Source organism: Anser brachyrhynchus (genome assembly GCF_964034855.1).
Source record: "Anser brachyrhynchus genome assembly, chromosome: 3".
Classification (NCBI taxonomy): Eukaryota; Metazoa; Chordata; class Aves; order Anseriformes; family Anatidae; genus Anser; species Anser brachyrhynchus.
In genome coordinates, this window is record NC_137696.1 from 32,049,887 (window position 1) to 32,068,045 (window position 18,159).

At 37.6% G+C, this 18,159-nt stretch overlaps 2 protein-coding genes across 10 annotated transcripts in view; both read left to right on the plus strand.

The window, feature by feature from the left end:
- The window catches only part of PLEKHH2 (pleckstrin homology, MyTH4 and FERM domain containing H2), a 63,453-nt gene extending 53,457 nt beyond the window's left edge, over positions 1-9,996 (plus strand). For 7 of the 9 annotated variants that reach the window (XM_080586678.1, XM_080586674.1, XM_080586676.1 and 4 more), the window contains 4 exons: positions 1,296-1,425; positions 2,272-2,358; positions 4,077-4,214; positions 5,267-8,489. In XM_080586678.1, the coding sequence (XP_080442804.1) occupies positions 1,296-1,425; positions 2,272-2,358; positions 4,077-4,214; positions 5,267-5,449 (538 nt within the window). In that variant the 3' untranslated portion in view covers positions 5,450-8,489. The other 2 variants (XR_013949126.1, XR_013949127.1) reach the window with 2 other exon arrangements.
- A 1,307-nt stretch (positions 9,997-11,303) lies between these two features.
- LOC308192774 (ATP-binding cassette sub-family G member 8-like) overlaps positions 11,304-18,159 on the plus strand; it is a 52,254-nt gene continuing 45,398 nt past the window's right edge. Inside the window, exons 1-6 of the mRNA XM_080586688.1 lie at positions 11,304-11,455; positions 11,662-11,779; positions 12,826-12,860; positions 13,419-13,488; positions 14,528-14,616; positions 16,750-16,936. Of these exons, the coding sequence (XP_080442814.1) occupies positions 11,442-11,455; positions 11,662-11,779; positions 12,826-12,860; positions 13,419-13,488; positions 14,528-14,616; positions 16,750-16,936 (513 nt within the window). The 5' untranslated portion in view covers positions 11,304-11,441. The remainder of the gene's footprint in view (positions 11,456-11,661; positions 11,780-12,825; positions 12,861-13,418; positions 13,489-14,527; positions 14,617-16,749; positions 16,937-18,159) is intronic.

Sequence of the window (18,159 nt, forward strand, 5' to 3'; positions counted from 1 at the left end):
CATAGAACAGAACTAGAAAAGTGCATAGAAAAGAACTACTGAAAATAAAGGGCAGGAGGGTCTGATCTGAGTGTTTGCTATTCAAATGTGCAATGTTTTGCAGCCAGTCAAATTGGCAATACGGTAACTTTGTGGACTTGCTATTAATATATCACCTAATATAAAATTAATCATTTGCAAGTTACTTTACTCAGCACCTATTCATATAAAGAATAGCATAACAGTGTAAAAAATTACCTAAAGTCAATGTCTTAGCAATTTTGAAGTCCAAAACACATTTCTGTAATGTTTTCCTCATTATCCCTACATGGTTGAGAGTTTAAAGCTGTTATCATACACACAAAGCAACACTATTACATACTCAGAACATAACAGGGACTTTCAAAAGTATATGCTCAACAAATAAAAAGTTACACAATTAATTTCAGAGAACAAAGTGTAAGAAGCACTAGATCAGACTAACTTGTGGAGGCTAAGCCTGTTAGACTGTTCAGCTAGTTCCTAAACTATGAATTCCAGAAGCTGGAAGCGTATAGCAGGGAAAGGACCCCTCTATACCTGTCGTGTTTCCTGTGTTCTTTGCTAAGGGTGCAGTTTGACTTCATAAACTTCCAGTAAGAGTAAGCTGCAAGTGAAGGATCTCACCTTTACAACACGTTCCCCCTTCCTTTTCCTGGGCTCTATTTTGTGGTTGCAGGGTGAGTTATTCCTAGAATTCAGAGTGCTGGAAAGATATGCCAAGTTTTTTCTGGAGGATTCATTTTCCATGGGATCATTTTATAGAACCAACTCACCTTGTAGTCACAAAATAAAAGAGCCAGTGTGAATGCATCATGCATTAAGAGCACCCTTTCTGGAAGCAGTGCCCAAATACACTGAGAAAGAGTAACGTTAAGCTGTGTTTTCCACATCTGCTACCAGCCACAGGTAAAGATAGGTGCTAAGCTGGATGAATTTTTGAAATGACAACTGGCATTGCTGTTGAGTACTGATAAAATTAGATTGATTACCTTAGAGACACATTAAAAGCTGTACTTGATTCTCTTCCTCTATGTTGTTATTGCTACATCAATATTTAATCATAATGTTGCAGAAACGAGAAGAAACTTTGTCATTCTCATGTGCATAAAAATACTAAATGGTGTTTTGGATATATTTGATACTGTATAAGTGATAGTCATTGCATTAACTTAAATTATCGTTTTAACAAATGGATTTTTTTTGCTCATTAAGCTTGCTATGGGTAAGCATTTAAATTCCTTTCAATAACTAAATTACATATTTCATTTCAACAGACAGCTTTGTCAGCGATTGTCTACAAGATGGATGGCTCTCCGGGGGCACAGTGCTGCAGACTGCGTGCGCATTTATCTCACTGTAGCCAGAAAATGGTCCTTCTTTGGTGCTAAATTGTTTGCAGCAAAAGTAAGAAACTTTACTGAATTTGAGTGGTGTGGGTTTTTTAATATAAATATGATTTGCAGAGTTTTTGGAAAACTCTTTTGTTGAAAATGAGTGTGATACACACGTGCTGATTTAATCACTTGTCAAATTACTAATTTGTTTAAGCCATATGCTGCTGAAATGTAACAATCATAGTGATAGGTATACCATATTAATAACTTTCCAATACACTTACTGCTTGGTTTACGTTATTAATCTAGGTGGTACCTTTTCTTACGTATTCATATCTTCAGAGCCTTTTTGTTTCATACCTTTTTTGCCTGATAACTCTTAGAATATTGAAAGGCATCATTAACTGGTTATGGAAGCGGAACCTTGCAGAAACAGTAAATGTTGTTAAGGGTATTTGGAGGACTCCCTTCTGGGCTGGCCTCTCTTAAACCACTGGTACCTTTATTCTCTTGATTCAAACAACTGTGTTACGTAGAATTGTCCTTGCTCCCTTATGTCTCATTAGGTAATCCATATATATATATATATATTTATATGTAATATATATATAAATTACCTATCAGCACTCTGTTCTTCACATGCATAGACTAGTGAACAAAATTATAAGATTTTTTTTTTTTAGTTCTATTAGTGAGACTGTACATTTTATTGGACTAAGTACTGGGAGAAGCTTCAGGAGCATTAGGATGCATTCACAGTTCCGCCAGTGGCCTACTACATGGCTTTGTAGTTCCCTCCCAACGTAAATCTCAGTAAGATCTGTGGAGGAGAAGAGCTCTATATTAGCTTATGTTAATAGTTATTTACATATTGTCTCATTTTGAAGTAGTAATTAAAGAACATTTCTCTTTGTAGCCTCTAGCAACCTCCTCACTTGAGAAATCCTTCATATGGTTTGCTGTACATGAAGATGGCATAAGCATCCTCGATTACAGCACTATGGTAAGTGACTTTTTTTTCTTTTTTTATTTTGGTCAAAGTAGATTTTAGTACTGAGTATATAGAGAGATTCAGTACACAAAAGATGGCATTAGACTTCCGTGCTGGTATCTAGTCTTTCCTCATAAAGCAAAAATTCGTTCCTTTCAAAACACTTTCATGTTACCATTATAGGAGTACTAATAACAGAAATAAGTAACAATTTCTTTGCACTGAATTTATTTTTGTTTATCAGATATAGTTTTTATATCTTTCAATGAATTGTTAATGTTTTAATCATGCAGATGTCAGGAGATCCATAGTTACAGTTCTTACAACATTAATTTTCTTTTCCTGAAGACTTCATTTTCCATTATTATTCATAATACATACACTCTGCAAAGTGCAGTTACTTAAAAAGATTGTTATTTTCATTGTATTATTTTTGTTTAATAGTAGGTAATATAACCCAGTGTTATTTAATTATGTCATTTTAGGCTCTGATTTTTCTTTGATTTGCAATAAACGTTTTCACAGAAAACGATTCATGGTAATCAGTGTAAAAAGGCAGTGCCTGAGAAGATCCCTGCTTTAATTTATATCCTGCAAAGACATAGAATGGCATGTTGCTATTAGCAAGTGCTAATATTGAATATCAGAAAATTAAAATCTCGACTTCATAATTGCATTGATATAGGCCTTTTCATTACATTTCTTTGTTGTTAAAAAAAACACAGAACAGTAAAACAAAAAACACGAGGAGAGCAAAGAGCAGCTATACAGTAGCTGTATACAGAGAATGAGCAAAATGAGCTTGCATCAGACTGCAGAAAGCTCTATAAACACTGCCTGCTCACAGAGCTAGCTGTGGGATTTCTGCAGAGCACTGCCTGTTTACAATGCAGACAGGCCCTGCCTTCCATTTAAGGAATGCTCAGTTTCCAGAGAATATCCTGATTTTCTGTAGAAAGGATCATGGGTATCAGAACTGGTGCTGCAAGGAGCAGCTAATTAAAAACACTACTTGGAAATAAGGACAAAAAAAGGTTTAGTAATCAAACAAGTAAAGTGAGTTATCATATGGGTATTGTCTCACGATGAATTTTTGAATATCTTAAGCACATTAATATGATATTAATGATAAACCAAATGCTAATTGTAGACTCAAAGGCCATTAGCGTGGTGTTGAACATTGAACAGTAAGAGCAGAAAGAGCAATGCAGAGGAGCTTTGAAGAGCATTTATGTACCATCGGAGATGTGAAAAAAAAAGAAAATGGAATTTACATTTAATTGTGTGTCTATTAACTATATCACTGCCCAAAAAGAAATCCTGGAGTTAAATCACTTTAGATGTCATACACCTTCCCATTTAACTTACTTAGACACTACTTCAATTTCAAGTGGAACTCCTGAGAATAGCTTCTCTCAAAGTTAGTCAGGAGTTAAGTAAATTGAATTATAGACTTATGTTGAAACCTGCTCATAATAATCTAATGATCTAATTAATTTGGAATAGAAACAGAAGTCTAACTAAGGAGAGTCTTATCATATACAGTGGAAGTTCCTCATTGTGAAGGTCTGGATGAATCTATCCCAAAATTTACAATTAATTTCAAGGTTCATAAGAGGCTAACAACGTTTTGAAAAATACACATGCAGTTATATTTTTAAGAGATGTATTTGTCATAATCTGTTTTTCTTGCATTGACCTGCTTATAGCTTTGGGTTTTCTTTTTTAAGCGATTGACCGTTACATATACATATAAGAGTCTGATGACTTTTGGAGGCTATCAAGATGATTTTATGTTGGTTGTTAATGATGCTCAGATAAAGGACAAAGCAACTGAAAAACTCCTTTTTGCCATGACAAAACCCAAGGTTGGTATATCACCTGAAATAGTTTCCCCACCATCTGCTACTTTTCTGCTTTTTCTAGTGGTCAATCCTTAACAGATGTGAAAGATGAAACACTTTCTTTATTCCTAGCATTCTGAGATTATTGACTTCTGCCAGATGGCTTTAGAGGGAGAAACAGTTACTAATATAAGAGCTAACAGTGACAATGCTGTTGTGTTTTCTTTTCATGTCCCTTTATATAATGTTCCAAATTTTTCATGTAAGTACATAGTCTGTCTGATTGATCAGCACCATAGATTTTTAAGAAACTGTTTCTGTTCTACAGTGGAATTGCAGAATACAAGATCTGAAAGATCTGTCACTTGTTAAAAATTCTAGGATATTTTTGCCTTTGGTAAAGGAGCTGTCAAGCTTTTAAAATCTATATTCTCTCATTCACTGGTAAGATTGACTATATTTAAAACAAACAAACAAAAAACAGAATGTGAAGTCTCTTGCTGTTATTCAGAACAATCTATAAAACAGAATATGAAATTCTACATATAAATCTGGGTAAAGTCATGACTCTTCATACAGTTAGACTTAGTAAAATACATCTGTTCAAGTTTCCCTCAGACTGTGCACTTACAGGCAAAGTTGGGCGGAATGCAAAGAGAAAATACAGTAAGTTCCCAGATGTCTTCATTCCTTTTACCTACTCTGCATCTTGAGTCCTTGAGCTCTAGTTATTTTCTTGGAAAACTGAGGGAACACGTCACGAAAGATTTTTCTAAGAGCATCATCTTTTGGACTTCAAAATACCTCTCAAAGTTGAATGAAAGGAGTGACCTGTTTGAATCATTTAAGACTGAAGACAAAGTATCCAGCCTACTGATAGGAATAACATTATATTACTGGAAAGCAGTGATAGAAGAAAGTTCTAGTAGCATTTCCTCTCTCCCCATCGTTAGGCTGTTTGATAAAGTAGAAGTACTTTTCCAGCTGATTGTCACTAGCTAGAAAGTTAGCTATTTTTTCAGCAGTCAAAACACGTCACTGTATTTTTCAAAGAGACTTGTGTGTTCCTGTTACAGATTCTTGAGATCACTCTACTGATTGCCAGCTATATTAACAACTTTCATCAGCAAAAAGGAGCTGCTCATCACCTCTCTGCTCCAGCATTACTGACACCTCAAAGTGGACAGAAACTCAAGGAAATGGGGAGTCAGACACTGCTCACAAACAACAGACCGACTAAATGTCCAACTTTGTTATGAAAGTGTTACCTGTCATGATAATGCATCTTTGCTACATGGTTTCTACATTGATTGAAAACTTTTTGATGTACAAGACGTACTGCATAAGCAGGTTTGTAAATGAAGGAAAGGAGGACGGGTTTATATTCATTTCAATGGTATATAGCAGGAGGAACCCTTTAATTAAAGCCCTGGCACAAACTGGAATGATGAAGATGAGCCGATTTAAGAATTCTACTTTACTGGGGTGGCTTGTCCCTACAGCTCAAAAATAAATGTGTCTGTTGATAGTGATGGGGAAGGGTGGCCTTGGGAACAACTGTATACATTTTAGTCATTTTCCAGATATTTTTCTCAGGGACCAAACTGTCTTCACCTCTTCAGTTGCGTTTTAAAAAATTACAAATTGTATGACCTTCATTTTTTTAAAGGATTTTTTGTTTTAAAAAATGTTAAATAGTATATTTTCCATTTCCATCACCCCTCTTTATTTTGCAATACAAGCACCACGGGACTAAAAAGAGCAAATTGTTTTAGAACTGTTTCTTCTTAAAAAAAAACCACACATAAACACATCACGTAACTATTACAAATCTAACAAGTATTCTCCCAATACCCTTTTAGCCATTTTTATACAACTGTTCTACTTGGCATATCTCTAGCCTTGGCCTGATACATTTCTAAATAATCCCTCTCAACCCCAGCCTTTTGGAAAAATCTAAATTGAACAGGCACTGTATTTAGTATAGTTTTATTAAACTTCTTTAATCCAAAAATAATAATATAATCCAGATGCAAGAATGACTCGATTCAAAACACAGGAATAACACAGAAAGCCATTGCTTGAATTGTTGAGCTTCGAGACATAAATGACATATAAAATGGCATGTGTATAATATATACAGTGATACAGAATAATATTTTGTAAAAGGTGTATTTGTTGTTTTTCATTTGTATCTATACATTTCATATTATAAAACTAATTACAATGTTCTTGCACACTGAAGGTAAAATGTTGCATCTGCACTATTGGACTTGGGAGTACTTTCTGGTTACCTTTTTCAGCTGCAAGCTTCATTACTGTGTAGGGTCAAGTACATAGAAATGACACGCGCTTTAAGTTCCAAACCTCACATTTTAGTTTCTGTGCAAAGAAACCACTTCTGCAGGCTCTGAAATAGATAAGCAGCGTAATCTAATAACTTAGGTCCAGTCGTAGAGGGGGTAGTTAAACATGAATCACTGATTTATACACATTTCACAATTTCCACTTTTGCTCATGCTGATGATCATTGATCATTAATCATTTACTGCTAACCTTCATCATTTTAGTCTGCAGTAATTTCATAATGATGAATATTAATATCTGAAGGTTGAAAAACTCCTTTGTTTTATGACATTTCATATATACACATATACAGATTGAGAGAGGAGTAATTTTCAGTCGTTTGCCCTCTCTAAAAGGTAGGGAGTATCTTCCTGAAGAATTGAAATAGGTTAGTTTGGAGATACAGTTTGCAAAAAGAACATAGAATTAAAAAGTGGAAAGACAAGTTGTCTGGCTGACTTGATAAATACATTTCTTCTGAAAGCTCTCAAAATCCTGCCACAAGCTAAGTGTGCAAGACACTACCTCCACTTTATGGCTCAGTGCTTTGTCTTGAAAATTACAAACATATAACAAACATACTGTATCTGGATGCCTTCATGTTTGAAATGCAGAAAGAGCTTCCTGATAACTTTCAACCTTCACAAGTAGTTATGCCATTTCTCTTTCAATGAGGCAGGGGCAGCAGCAGCAGGTTTACTGCCCAGGGGACAGCAGATCTGCCATCATCAGGGCAACCGCACAGGAAGCTACAAGAGACCCTGGCACTGACTGCAGCATCTTTTTGTGCAGACTCCCCAGGTGAAGCGATGCAGGTAGTGTGGTGTAATTGGGTTAGGAATTAACGTCCCTTTGAGACCAGCAGTATAGTTAACTTCTGGATAATTATGGGGTTGGGTGACGGTACTTGCAAATTCAAACAGATAGTACTGCATCAGTTATACTCAGGCTGTAGTGTAAAGCTTCTCAAATATGCTTAGAAAGTTACTTTACAAACAAAAAAGTCATCACAAAATTATGATAGCAATCAACCTAGAATATTCCAGCTAGCAATTATTTCCTAGTTGTCCATTAGGACATAGTGTGAGGCATGTCACTAGTGAGTTTCTTCATGTAGTTTTTTTAAATCTTTGAATTAAGTTGGTTAGTTTGGAGACAAAATGATACACATTACACAAAGCTGATGTGCAGATATTGAGTCTTTTAAACTGATTTCATTAACAATTGCTGCCTTACAAACAGCTGTTTTATAAAGCAGCATACGATATATGTAGTATGACTTTCCTTCCTGCTTTTAGGTAGATAATTCAGAAACTGCTTTGCTTTTTAGGGTTAAGCTCCTGGTGATGCAAATATCCCTAAATCATAATGCCAGAAGCAATCCATGTTCTAGTTTCCCTTTGTTTGGCAGCACCTTCCAGACTTAATATGACTGTTTAATTATGATGGGTCATCATTAATCCCATATACAGTCACATTACCAGAAATACTGTGTAATTTTCATAAAATAAATACACTCAGAATCACAGCATGACCATACAACACTAAACAGTCAAGTTTTTTCCAGGATTTTGATTAGCAACAGCATGGTTTCCATAGTCTGGTAGTAACCTCTTCAAGCAAACATTTCCCTAAAATTAACAGCAAGGAAAGTCTCTTACATAAACACACTTCAACAGCGTGGCTTGAAGAGCTGTGCAAGTCTCTGGGGGACTTGCTCTGTGTTAAGCTAGCCCCAAACTTACTTAGGAGATACCACACAATATAAGTCAGCAAAACTGAAAATTTCAGAGTCAGGTAGTTAATCTATTCTGCCTTCCCCACCCAGCTTGAGCATCATGAGTGATCCACATCTCAGTCTTAGCCTTGAATCTTCCATCAAAACAATTCATACCATGCTACCTAATCCATGATTAAAGCCCAGGCAAGAACTAGACTTTTCTCACCTTCTGATCTTCATCAGCAGTGATGAAATGGGAGCTGTGAAATGAGCAGGAACCTCTGGGACTGATGCTGAAGAACTTCACACTCTCAAGGCTTGCAGAACCTAGGTTGTAAAAATATTCTCAGGGTGAGATTAACAGGTAAGCACATGGAAGGAGACTTCACTTTCCATCATAAGCTTCAGAATATTTTGTGCTTGCTTTGAGCACTCAGTAACAACGATCTGTATAGATAGCCAGGGAATCTGAGCTTGACAATGACTGAAAGATCAGTGGTAAATCTCTATATAAAGAATCACATTGATTTGAAAATAACATTTGGGATACAATAAAAATGAATAAATACAAGTTTGCCTTGTCAATCTTTGTGCAGCTGGATTAGTAAGCAAACTGCTCAATTCTAAAACAAGCAAGACCTAATTACTTCAGTAGTACAGCTGGCAAATGATAAAGCTTTGAGTTTTTAATGCAATCTACAAAATTAGTGTTGTCCTGTTATTTTAGATTAAATGTTATATTTAAAATAAAGGCATATGTTTCCCTATTAAGAAAAAAAAAAAAAAAAAGGCTGGTAGGTATTTAGAGTTAGAGTTACTTCTCAGACTAATACAGTTTTACAGTTTATGTCCTGGAGGAAGAAATTCATCCTTGCATAAAGGAATGCACCACTTAAACCTTTACATAAAACTTTAATAGTCCGTACAGCTTAGTGTGATCCATTAGCTTGAGTTAATTTTTAACTAAGGTGATTAGTAATTAAGTAACAGTGAATTAGGAAGAAAAAGTTATTTTTTACTGTTTCTTAGGTCACGAACAGCAAAGGAAATGAAACAGATTAAGATGAAACTTAAAATACTGAAAACTAAATTCATTTCTGGGCTGGTCTTCAGCACAGCTTATTAATTAATTAATGCCCCTACACTGTTTCCCAGCCCAGATTTGTACTGCAGCATTTTCCAGATTTGCCACGACTCTGTCACTGAGTAAATAGCTGTAAAAATACTTTGCTTTTTAGTGCCAGGAACAATTCCTACATTAGTTTTGCTTTGTTTGGCAGAGAAACAGTAGTTTCGTCCAGGGTTTTTACCACTTTTAACTGGTGATTATAGATTAGCATTGGCTTCATATACCAAGATACTGGAAATGCCCTGTGGAAATGAAATTCATGAAAGCAATGCATTTAGAAAGGCATCAGCATGGCCTGCCACTTTACAACACTAAATAATGGAGTTTCTTCCTGTTTTTTAATCAGCATGGTTTCCATAGGGGGTTGGCAAATGCTTTAGAAGAGCCATGTAGAAACCTGGAAGTGAATTAAGACAGGGGAACATAAACAGATGAAAACTTCTGGAACTGCAATTGAATAATTATGCAAGTTAAACTTAGAAAAAATATGTTTTTAAAGAACAAGTATTACATAGAGTCTGCCTCTTGCTATATAAGCCTTCTTTGGGGACGGATGGAGTTGAGATGAATTCTGAGTGAGGCCCATTTCCTGGTTTTCATCAAACAGGCAGGAGATTGTTTTACTTTGTTTTTTTTTTTTTTTCTACCTCGCTCTCTCAAGACACAAAGCAGCTACTCAGCTACAGAAGGCAGCTCCAATTGCTCTTCTGGATTGTGGGTCACCTCCCTGACTGGCAACACGCGTGACTTGTCAGGTTTACCTACTTCCTACATCCCCTTCATGAGGTGAGGTCATCCCGCAGCTTTACTGCACCCGAGTTTATTAACAGCCTTAAGGCTGAGGTGAAATATTCAACTAAAAACAGCGGCCAGTTTAGGGCCAGTTCTCTTTAATGTTTTTTATCAATGATCTGGATGCAGGACTCAGATGCATTCTGAAGTTTGCAGGCAACACTAAGGAGGACCTGTTGACTCCCTCGAGGGTAAAGGCCTTACAGAGAGATCTTGATGAATTAGAGGGTTGGTTGATCACCAACTATATGAAATTTAACAAGAGTAAGTGCCAGTTTCTGCACCTGGGATGGGGCAAGCTTGGATACACATAAAGACTGAGGGATGAGAGGCTGGAGAGCAGCCCCACAGAAAAGGATTGGAGGATTTTGGTCGACAGCAAGCTGAACATGAGCCAGCAGGGGCTTTGGTGGCCAGAAGGACCAACTGTATCCTGAGGTGCATCAGGCACAACATTGCTAGCAGGTTGAAGGGAAGGGATTGTCCCGCTCTACTCTGCGCTGGTGCAGCCTCACCTCGACTACTGTGTGCAGTTTTGGGCACCGCAATATAAGAAGGATATAAAGCTGTTAGAGAGTGTCAAAAGGAGGGCTACAAAGATGGTGAAGGGTCTGGAGGGGACGATGTAGAGGAGTGGCCGAGTCTCTTGGTGTGTTCAGAGCAGAGCAGGCCGAGGGGAGGCCTCATGGCGGCCTGCAGCTCCCTCACGAGGGGAGCGGAGGGGCAGGCGCTGAGCTCTGCTCTCTGGGGACAGCGACAGGACCCGAGGGAACGGCATGGAGCTGGGACAGGGGAGGGTCAGGCTGGGTGGTAGGGAAAGGTTCTGCAGCCAGAGGGGGGTCGGACACTAGGACAGGCTCAAGTGGGTCCCTTCCAACTCGGGCTACACTGTGACTTAATTAACGACTTATTAATTAACGGCTCCCGGCACTTATGGCGTGTATGTCCACCCCTCCCTCGCAGCAGCAGCACGGCGGCCCACTAATCCAAGCCCTCCCACCCGCGCCCAGCGCCTCCACCGCCTGCGCTGGCGGCCCTCACCTGCCCCCCACCCCCCGACCCCAACGAGGCGGGGCGCCCTGCCCAGCGCCCGAAGACCGTAGCGGCCCCGGGGGGGGGCGCCCCAGCGCCAAAGGCAGACGCTGGGGGGGGGAGGCCGGAAGGGGATGAAGGCCGCGGCCTCCCCCCCGCGGAACTACAGCTCCCAGCCCGCCCCGCGCCGTCCCCATGGCGACGGGCGGCCGGGCCCGGCCGGCGGGGAGCGATGCCCAAGGCCGGGTAACGGGGGGAGCCCCCCGGGGCTGCGTGAGGGGGGCTCGGCCGGGGGGGGCCCGGCTGGGGGGGGCCGTGCGGGAGCCGTGCCTCGGTGCCGGGACCCCATAGCCAAAGGGGAGGCCGTGGGGGAGCCGGGGAAGGGGCAGCCCCGGGCAGGGACGTGCCCGTTGTTTTGCCCTAACGAGCCCCGGCCGTGGTTTTCCCGCTAGCGACGCGCTGTGGGACATCGCGCTAGCTGAGGTGGAGAAGAGAGAAAGCCCCGACGGCGGTGGCAAGCGCGTGGAAGTTTGGGAGAAGTCGGTGCTGTTTGTGGGGAGCAAAAACGGGGTAAGGCCGGGTGCCGCGTGGTTCCGTGCCTTCCCTGAGCGCAGCTGCGTCAGGGCAAGGAGGGGCGGGTGTAATTTCTGTAAAAGTAGTGGCCCGAAATAAAGCTCCTCTCTTTAATTGTTTGACACGTTGTTAAATTTCCCCCTGTGAAGGCTGGACCGGTAACAAAACGACTTAAGTGCACTTCCACCAGTTTTGTTGTAGTTAGAGGCACTGGCATCCTGCTTTGAGTTTTGTCTGTATCTCTGTCAGGCAGACTTGAGCGTGGACTGTCAGAGGTTGCAAGCTCCAGGTTCCACATGCCCAAGGTTGTTTTACCTCATGAGCCCCATAGAATTGGTCTTTATTAATTTCGTGTTTGTCTTTTGTTAGCATTTACCTGAAAAGTAAATCAGAAAATACTTGCCTTTTTGACCAAGTGAGTGTTAGTTATAAAAACATATTTTTTACTTTAGGAGTATTGGTATATGTGCAACCTCTAATTAACAATCTTTAAAATACTTTTTAGTTATAAAATGTAATTATTTTTTGGGTTTACATGAAATTCACTTATTTTTGAGATAGGAATTGACAGAGGAGTAAAACTGTAGAAGTGCTAGTCTCTTCAAAGTGACACTGTACTCAGTGTCTGAATTTCAACAGTGTAAAGGTATTTTTCTGTGTGTTCATTTGTATCTTAAGCATTCTTTTTATTTCCATCTCATCAGTAATAACTTATGCCTGTGGAAAGCTGACATATTTTTAATAGTTAAAGATTGGTAAACAGTTTAACAGAGTTGTCCAGATGGATCACTAATGTCTAATTTTACAGACCCTAGTCCTATTGCTGTATTTGTCATCTCCATTAGTCTATAAGAATGGTAGCGTAGCTTGATTCTGACAGAAAGTTGGTAGCTAAGTTTCCACTATAAGGTTACAAACAATTACATGAGTTTATACTTTTCAGGTACTTTATTATTGGAATATTAAAAGACTAAGTTTCATTTAGTGATAACTATTTATGCTTTAATGACATTGCAGTAGACTTCTTTGTTTTTAATTTCCAGGGAAAGACCACTATTATACTGAGGTGTCTTGAGAGGTACGTGTGAATTTTTTAAAAGTATTTTTCAACTATGGATACTTAGAGGATAATCATAATAAAGGATGTCATAAGAAACAGTTGCCAGTAAAAGAGAACTGTTTAAAATACTGTTAACTAGTAGCAATAGTCTTGTAATCCAGCTAGTTACTTGCTAGGGGTTGATAATGATCTGTAAGCATTTGCATTTTTACGTTATTAAAGTGTTTTTTTTTAATTTTAATTTTATATAATTAGTTATATTGTGTGATAATTCATTATACATGTACGCAGATGTTGTCTTCTGTGTCCCACTGATCACTCATAGATTGAACTTATCACTACTACCTGTCAAGCTGCCCCCTCCAGTCCTCTCCAACATGAGTGCTGAAATGGCCATCAGTTCAGACTGGTGCTCTTCCTTCTCCTGTCTTTGGCAATAACTGATAAATGAGATTGTTTTCTCTGTATTGCTGTTTCTAAGCCAAATTCTGAACTGACTGAACTATGCTATAGTAACAGTAGAACTAACCTTCTTTAGAGGTTCATGACAAAATAATTTCATTTTTCCTTGGATAGGGAAGAGATTCCAAAGCCCACATTAGCTTTGGAGTATACCTTTGGAAGAAGGGCAAGGAGACACAATGCAGTGAGTACCCAGAAAGTATAGTTTACTTAACATGTATGTATTTATTTATTTATTTTATATATATAGCTTATTTTTATGTATAAGAATCTTAGGGATTTTTAGCTTATTATTTGTGGGGAAAAACTGTTATTTTGAATATTATCTTCTTAAAATTAACTATTTTAATTTTCTATTTTAATCTTTAATATATTTTCCCTTTCACTAGAATGCAGTAGACCTGAGACCAAAGTATCACACAAAGCAACCAGTTTCATTTATAAAATCTACCTTGTATGTTGTGTTTGAGCGCTTTTATTTTCCAATCGTAGGAAGATACATAGGATGCATGCCATGAACCTTGTCTTTAAAATATGAAATGAGTATAAACCGAGGAAGGTCTTTTATGACTGGATTTATGAGAGACACAGTCATCTTTGAGGATGTTAAACCATAATTAAGTTTTGGGTTACTTGTCAATATCGCTAACTTTTGCACTGAAGAATATGTTAACAGGAATATTGAATCCACTCTCATCACTACACTGTCCAGCAGTAGTAACTATTGCTGCAGCTGTTTGCTGTTTCTATAACTGAAGCAGGGAGTGGAAAATCTGACTTGGTCTAAAAGATAAAAATGAAGAAGCTAAATGCAAATGTAGAGATTTTTTACTTTTCTGATTGACAGCGTTAGTCTTCAACTACAATAAACAAAAAGAAAGGGATAAAAAACTGACTATACATATATATATATACACACACACACACACACACACATATATATATATATAATGTTTATCATTAATTATGCTGCTTCCTGACTTCTTTACTCTAAAGTAGTCGTCCATCAAGATGGACACAGGCATGCCAGGAGTATTTAAGAAGTGTTGTATGGGATTTCCTGAACACATTTTGTTTGGTTTTGTTTTTTAGAAAACACTAGGGAAGTAATATATGTTATTGTTCTGAGTCACTTGCATGAAAACCCAGCTTATCAGAATCAAGATGTTCTCTTGGTGTTGCATGGAAGTGTGTGGCTCTAACATAAAGGAACTCTTTTGCAGCCCAAAGATATAGCTCACTTTTGGGAACTAGGTGGTGGAACCTCATTACGAGAACTGATTCGAATACCAATCACTAGCAACAACATAAGGTAAGTGATTACAATTCTTGTGTTAATTTCCGCTGTCTTTCATGCATAAGTAAATCTCTAGACCACTTACTGTGGAGAACTCTTTCCAAATGTAAGACAAGATATTTCTGAATTTTTCTAAAAAATCATGGTAATACCACTGATACTCTGCGTTGAACTTCCTTTTCATGATGCTTTCCTAGTAAGACAATCAACAACGAGAAAAAGCAATACCATGAAGGAAATGATCTGTCCTTAAGTAGACAGAATAGAACTACAGAAAAAGAGAAAACATAGCTTCTTTTTATGCAGAGTGGAAGAGCAGAAAAATAAGAAAAAAAATAAAATCTGGCTGCCCACTTCTGTATGCAGGAACAATCTCTGTGAGGGGCACTATTATAGGGTGAAAGAGTAAGCAAAAAATAACACAAAAAATCTCTGGATTTTTAGGCAGTGAAGTGCCCATCCAGTGAGAACAACGTCAGACATGAGAGACAATGTTTCTAAGAGAGACTAAAACTGGTGAATTGATTTGAAGATAAAGAGAAGAAATTCAGAGAGAATGAAAAGAATACAGTGAGAATAATACATAAGAGTGGTGGAATAGCCTAGGAAGAAAAAATGCATCAAGAAATGAGAATGCAATGAGGGTGCCATTTTTTTTTTCTAGCTAAGGAAGGTAGAGTGGAAAGTGGAAGGGGAGAAAAGGATCAAAAAATGTTACCTTTGTATTATGATGCATTGCTATATTTCTGTGGTAGTGAGCTTTAACTTCTATTGAAAAATAATACTAATGTGAAGGATACAATTTTTATCACGTACGTTTGCTACTGTTCTGGCTGTTGAGATAATGCTGTTATTTAGTAAGAGACTAAGGTGAAAGAACACTACTTCTGGCATGTGAAGCCTTTTGATGCTAGAGGGTCCTGGGGACAAAAATCAATGATCATATTTTCGCTAAATGAACTTAACTGAGCTCCACCTCTATCCATCTTCTCTCCCCATTTTATTGATAAAGGAATCTTCTGATGTGTGTGATCTTAAGGTTCTTTGATGAGTGAGCAACTCTGTTCTTTAAGATCATCTGTGTTCATAAGACAATATTTTAACATATTTATTACTCAAGTTCTACCATCTCAAGTACTTAAGTATAGGAGCTTTTCACTGATTTTCTTATCCATCTATAGTTAAGGAGTTTGCTTGTTTAAAAGTTCCATGAACTATGTTTTGTTGCACCAAGAGACTTTTCACCAGACTTCTTCCACAGTGTTTTAAAGTTAAATTGGACATTTACTTTGCTTTGTAGTTTTCTGATAATCACTCTGGTCTGGAATCCCCTATTTCTTGTCAGGATGGAAGTGGGGAAAAAATTATTACATCCAGTCAATTTTCTGCGTTTCCAATGTGTTCCTTCACGTTTGTATTGTAATACTGCTGGAGTTTTGGGCTGTGGCAGGAGAGGAGTTTATACATAAACATTTTCCATTATAATCACCTTTAAAAGCCTGGTAATTGGTTTTGAGTGCTCTGACTTCTTCCATTTGTCATTCTGTCTTTCAGAAGACTTTCTGATGTGCTCATTTGAGGTTCCAGCTAATTGGCACCATCCATGACACAGAATAATTCCCCTTAACCAGCTTTTACTATTTAATATTACAAAAGAATAATGAAAGTATAGAAACCTCTAATATATTCATGGTTAAGAAAGATCCTGACCATTTGCTGAGATTGCTAACGGGGAGTGTAGACTTAAGTGGGGACAAAGATACATGACAGCAGAAGTGCCCAGTCGCACAGGTAGAAGTTGAATATGATCAGGATGTTTGCATATTTTATTTCTTTGTATCAAAGTCTCCGGACAGAAAGTTTTATGTATAGAATCTCCAAACCCTCTGATGGAAAGTTGCCAAAGTAATAGTTCTGAACAAGAAAAGATGGAGTGGTTTGCTCAGTGTTCAGAGCATCCTTAAAAGCCATCTGCCTTTGCTGTCACATTCGATTCTATTTTAGTGTTTGTATTTTCGCATTTGGTGCTTTCAGCATTTATATTATATATTATATGTATATATTATTATATATTATATATGGTTGTGTATGAAAATGTTAATTGTCTCGGGCACTGAAAGTTTGACCAGATAATGTCTTTTTTAATAGGTCGTTTGCTGTAGTTCTTGTATTGGATCTGTCCAAACCTAATGAGCTCTGGACTACCATGGAGAATCTTCTGCAGGCCATTAGGGACCACGTGAATAAAATTTTAGCCAAACTGGAAAAAACAAATCCTGAAGTAGCTACTGAAATTAAACAGAGGATGCGGAACAGTCTGCAGAAGGATCATCCAGTAAGTTACTTCTAATATTTTCTCCAGATGTCACAGGCCTTTATACAGTTAAAGATAATGCTTTTGAAAATCATAAACAACTCTTTTAGATTTTTATGCATGACTGGAAATCCATTTGATGTAGATGAACCTGTTCACTGGAAAATTATAGCAATTTAATAAAAATTCAATAAGAGCAGAAACAAGGAAAGAAGGTTTCTTATATCTTTTTGTTAGATATCTAATGTGATTGTTATGGCATGTTACACCAATCAAAAGAAATAGTTTTAGAGTAGCAGTTTGCTTTTTCCCCCTCATCTTTTTAAAATGAAGATGAAAACTAGAATGTACAAAAGTCATCTAGCAAGAGACTAGCTGAAGGTACAAATTTAAGCAAAGAATATGGTTATAACAGCCATCAACATGACTATATACTTTGCATTTATTTAAATGTCTATCACAAACTCAATGCCTTTTGATAATCTGACAACTAATTAAATTATAAAGTTTCAGAAATGTTAACATCAGTCCTTTAAACATAATTGCTAACTAAATCTCTGGAAAAGCTAAACTAGATTATGTGCAATAGAAATGAAAAATCATTGTGCATTAAACCTCTGCAAATGTTGTGCATATATAATGCATAAATAAGTATTCAACAGTTCAAAGGCTCGGCACATAAATCTAGTTGCTGTAGCTTCTATAAAATGCTTCTATGTAATGTAATGTAGCAAATGCTTATATTGAAAAGTAACTTTTCAATTTTTGAGAAAGCAACATACGCAACACTCAGTATGTTTATAGATTTAGAGTATAGCATTTGAGTTCTGCTGGAAAATGATTTTGTTTTTCACTTTTAGAGAAGGTATTTCACAAAAAGAAAATACCTACAAGCACACTCAGCCACAAATCATGACCACAATGTCAAGTTAACTTGTAGAGCTTATGAATTGGAAAACTGCAAACTTTTTCAATAGTAAAAAGCATAATGCCGCTAATTGCTTAGAAGAGAAGACTTGCTATAGTTGCCCTGTAGGGAACACAATTATACCTTCTCAACTCGGATTTCCATTCAGCCTTCATTATCAAAATCAGGAAGGATGTAAACAAAATGTTATGTTACTACTGGGTTCTCTTGAAACCTTCATCACTGTTCAAGGAAAAAATTATGTCAATGTTGTGGGAGGAAATACCGTCTTTCATAATCAAAAAAGTAAATGACGATTCAAGGAAAAAATTATTTG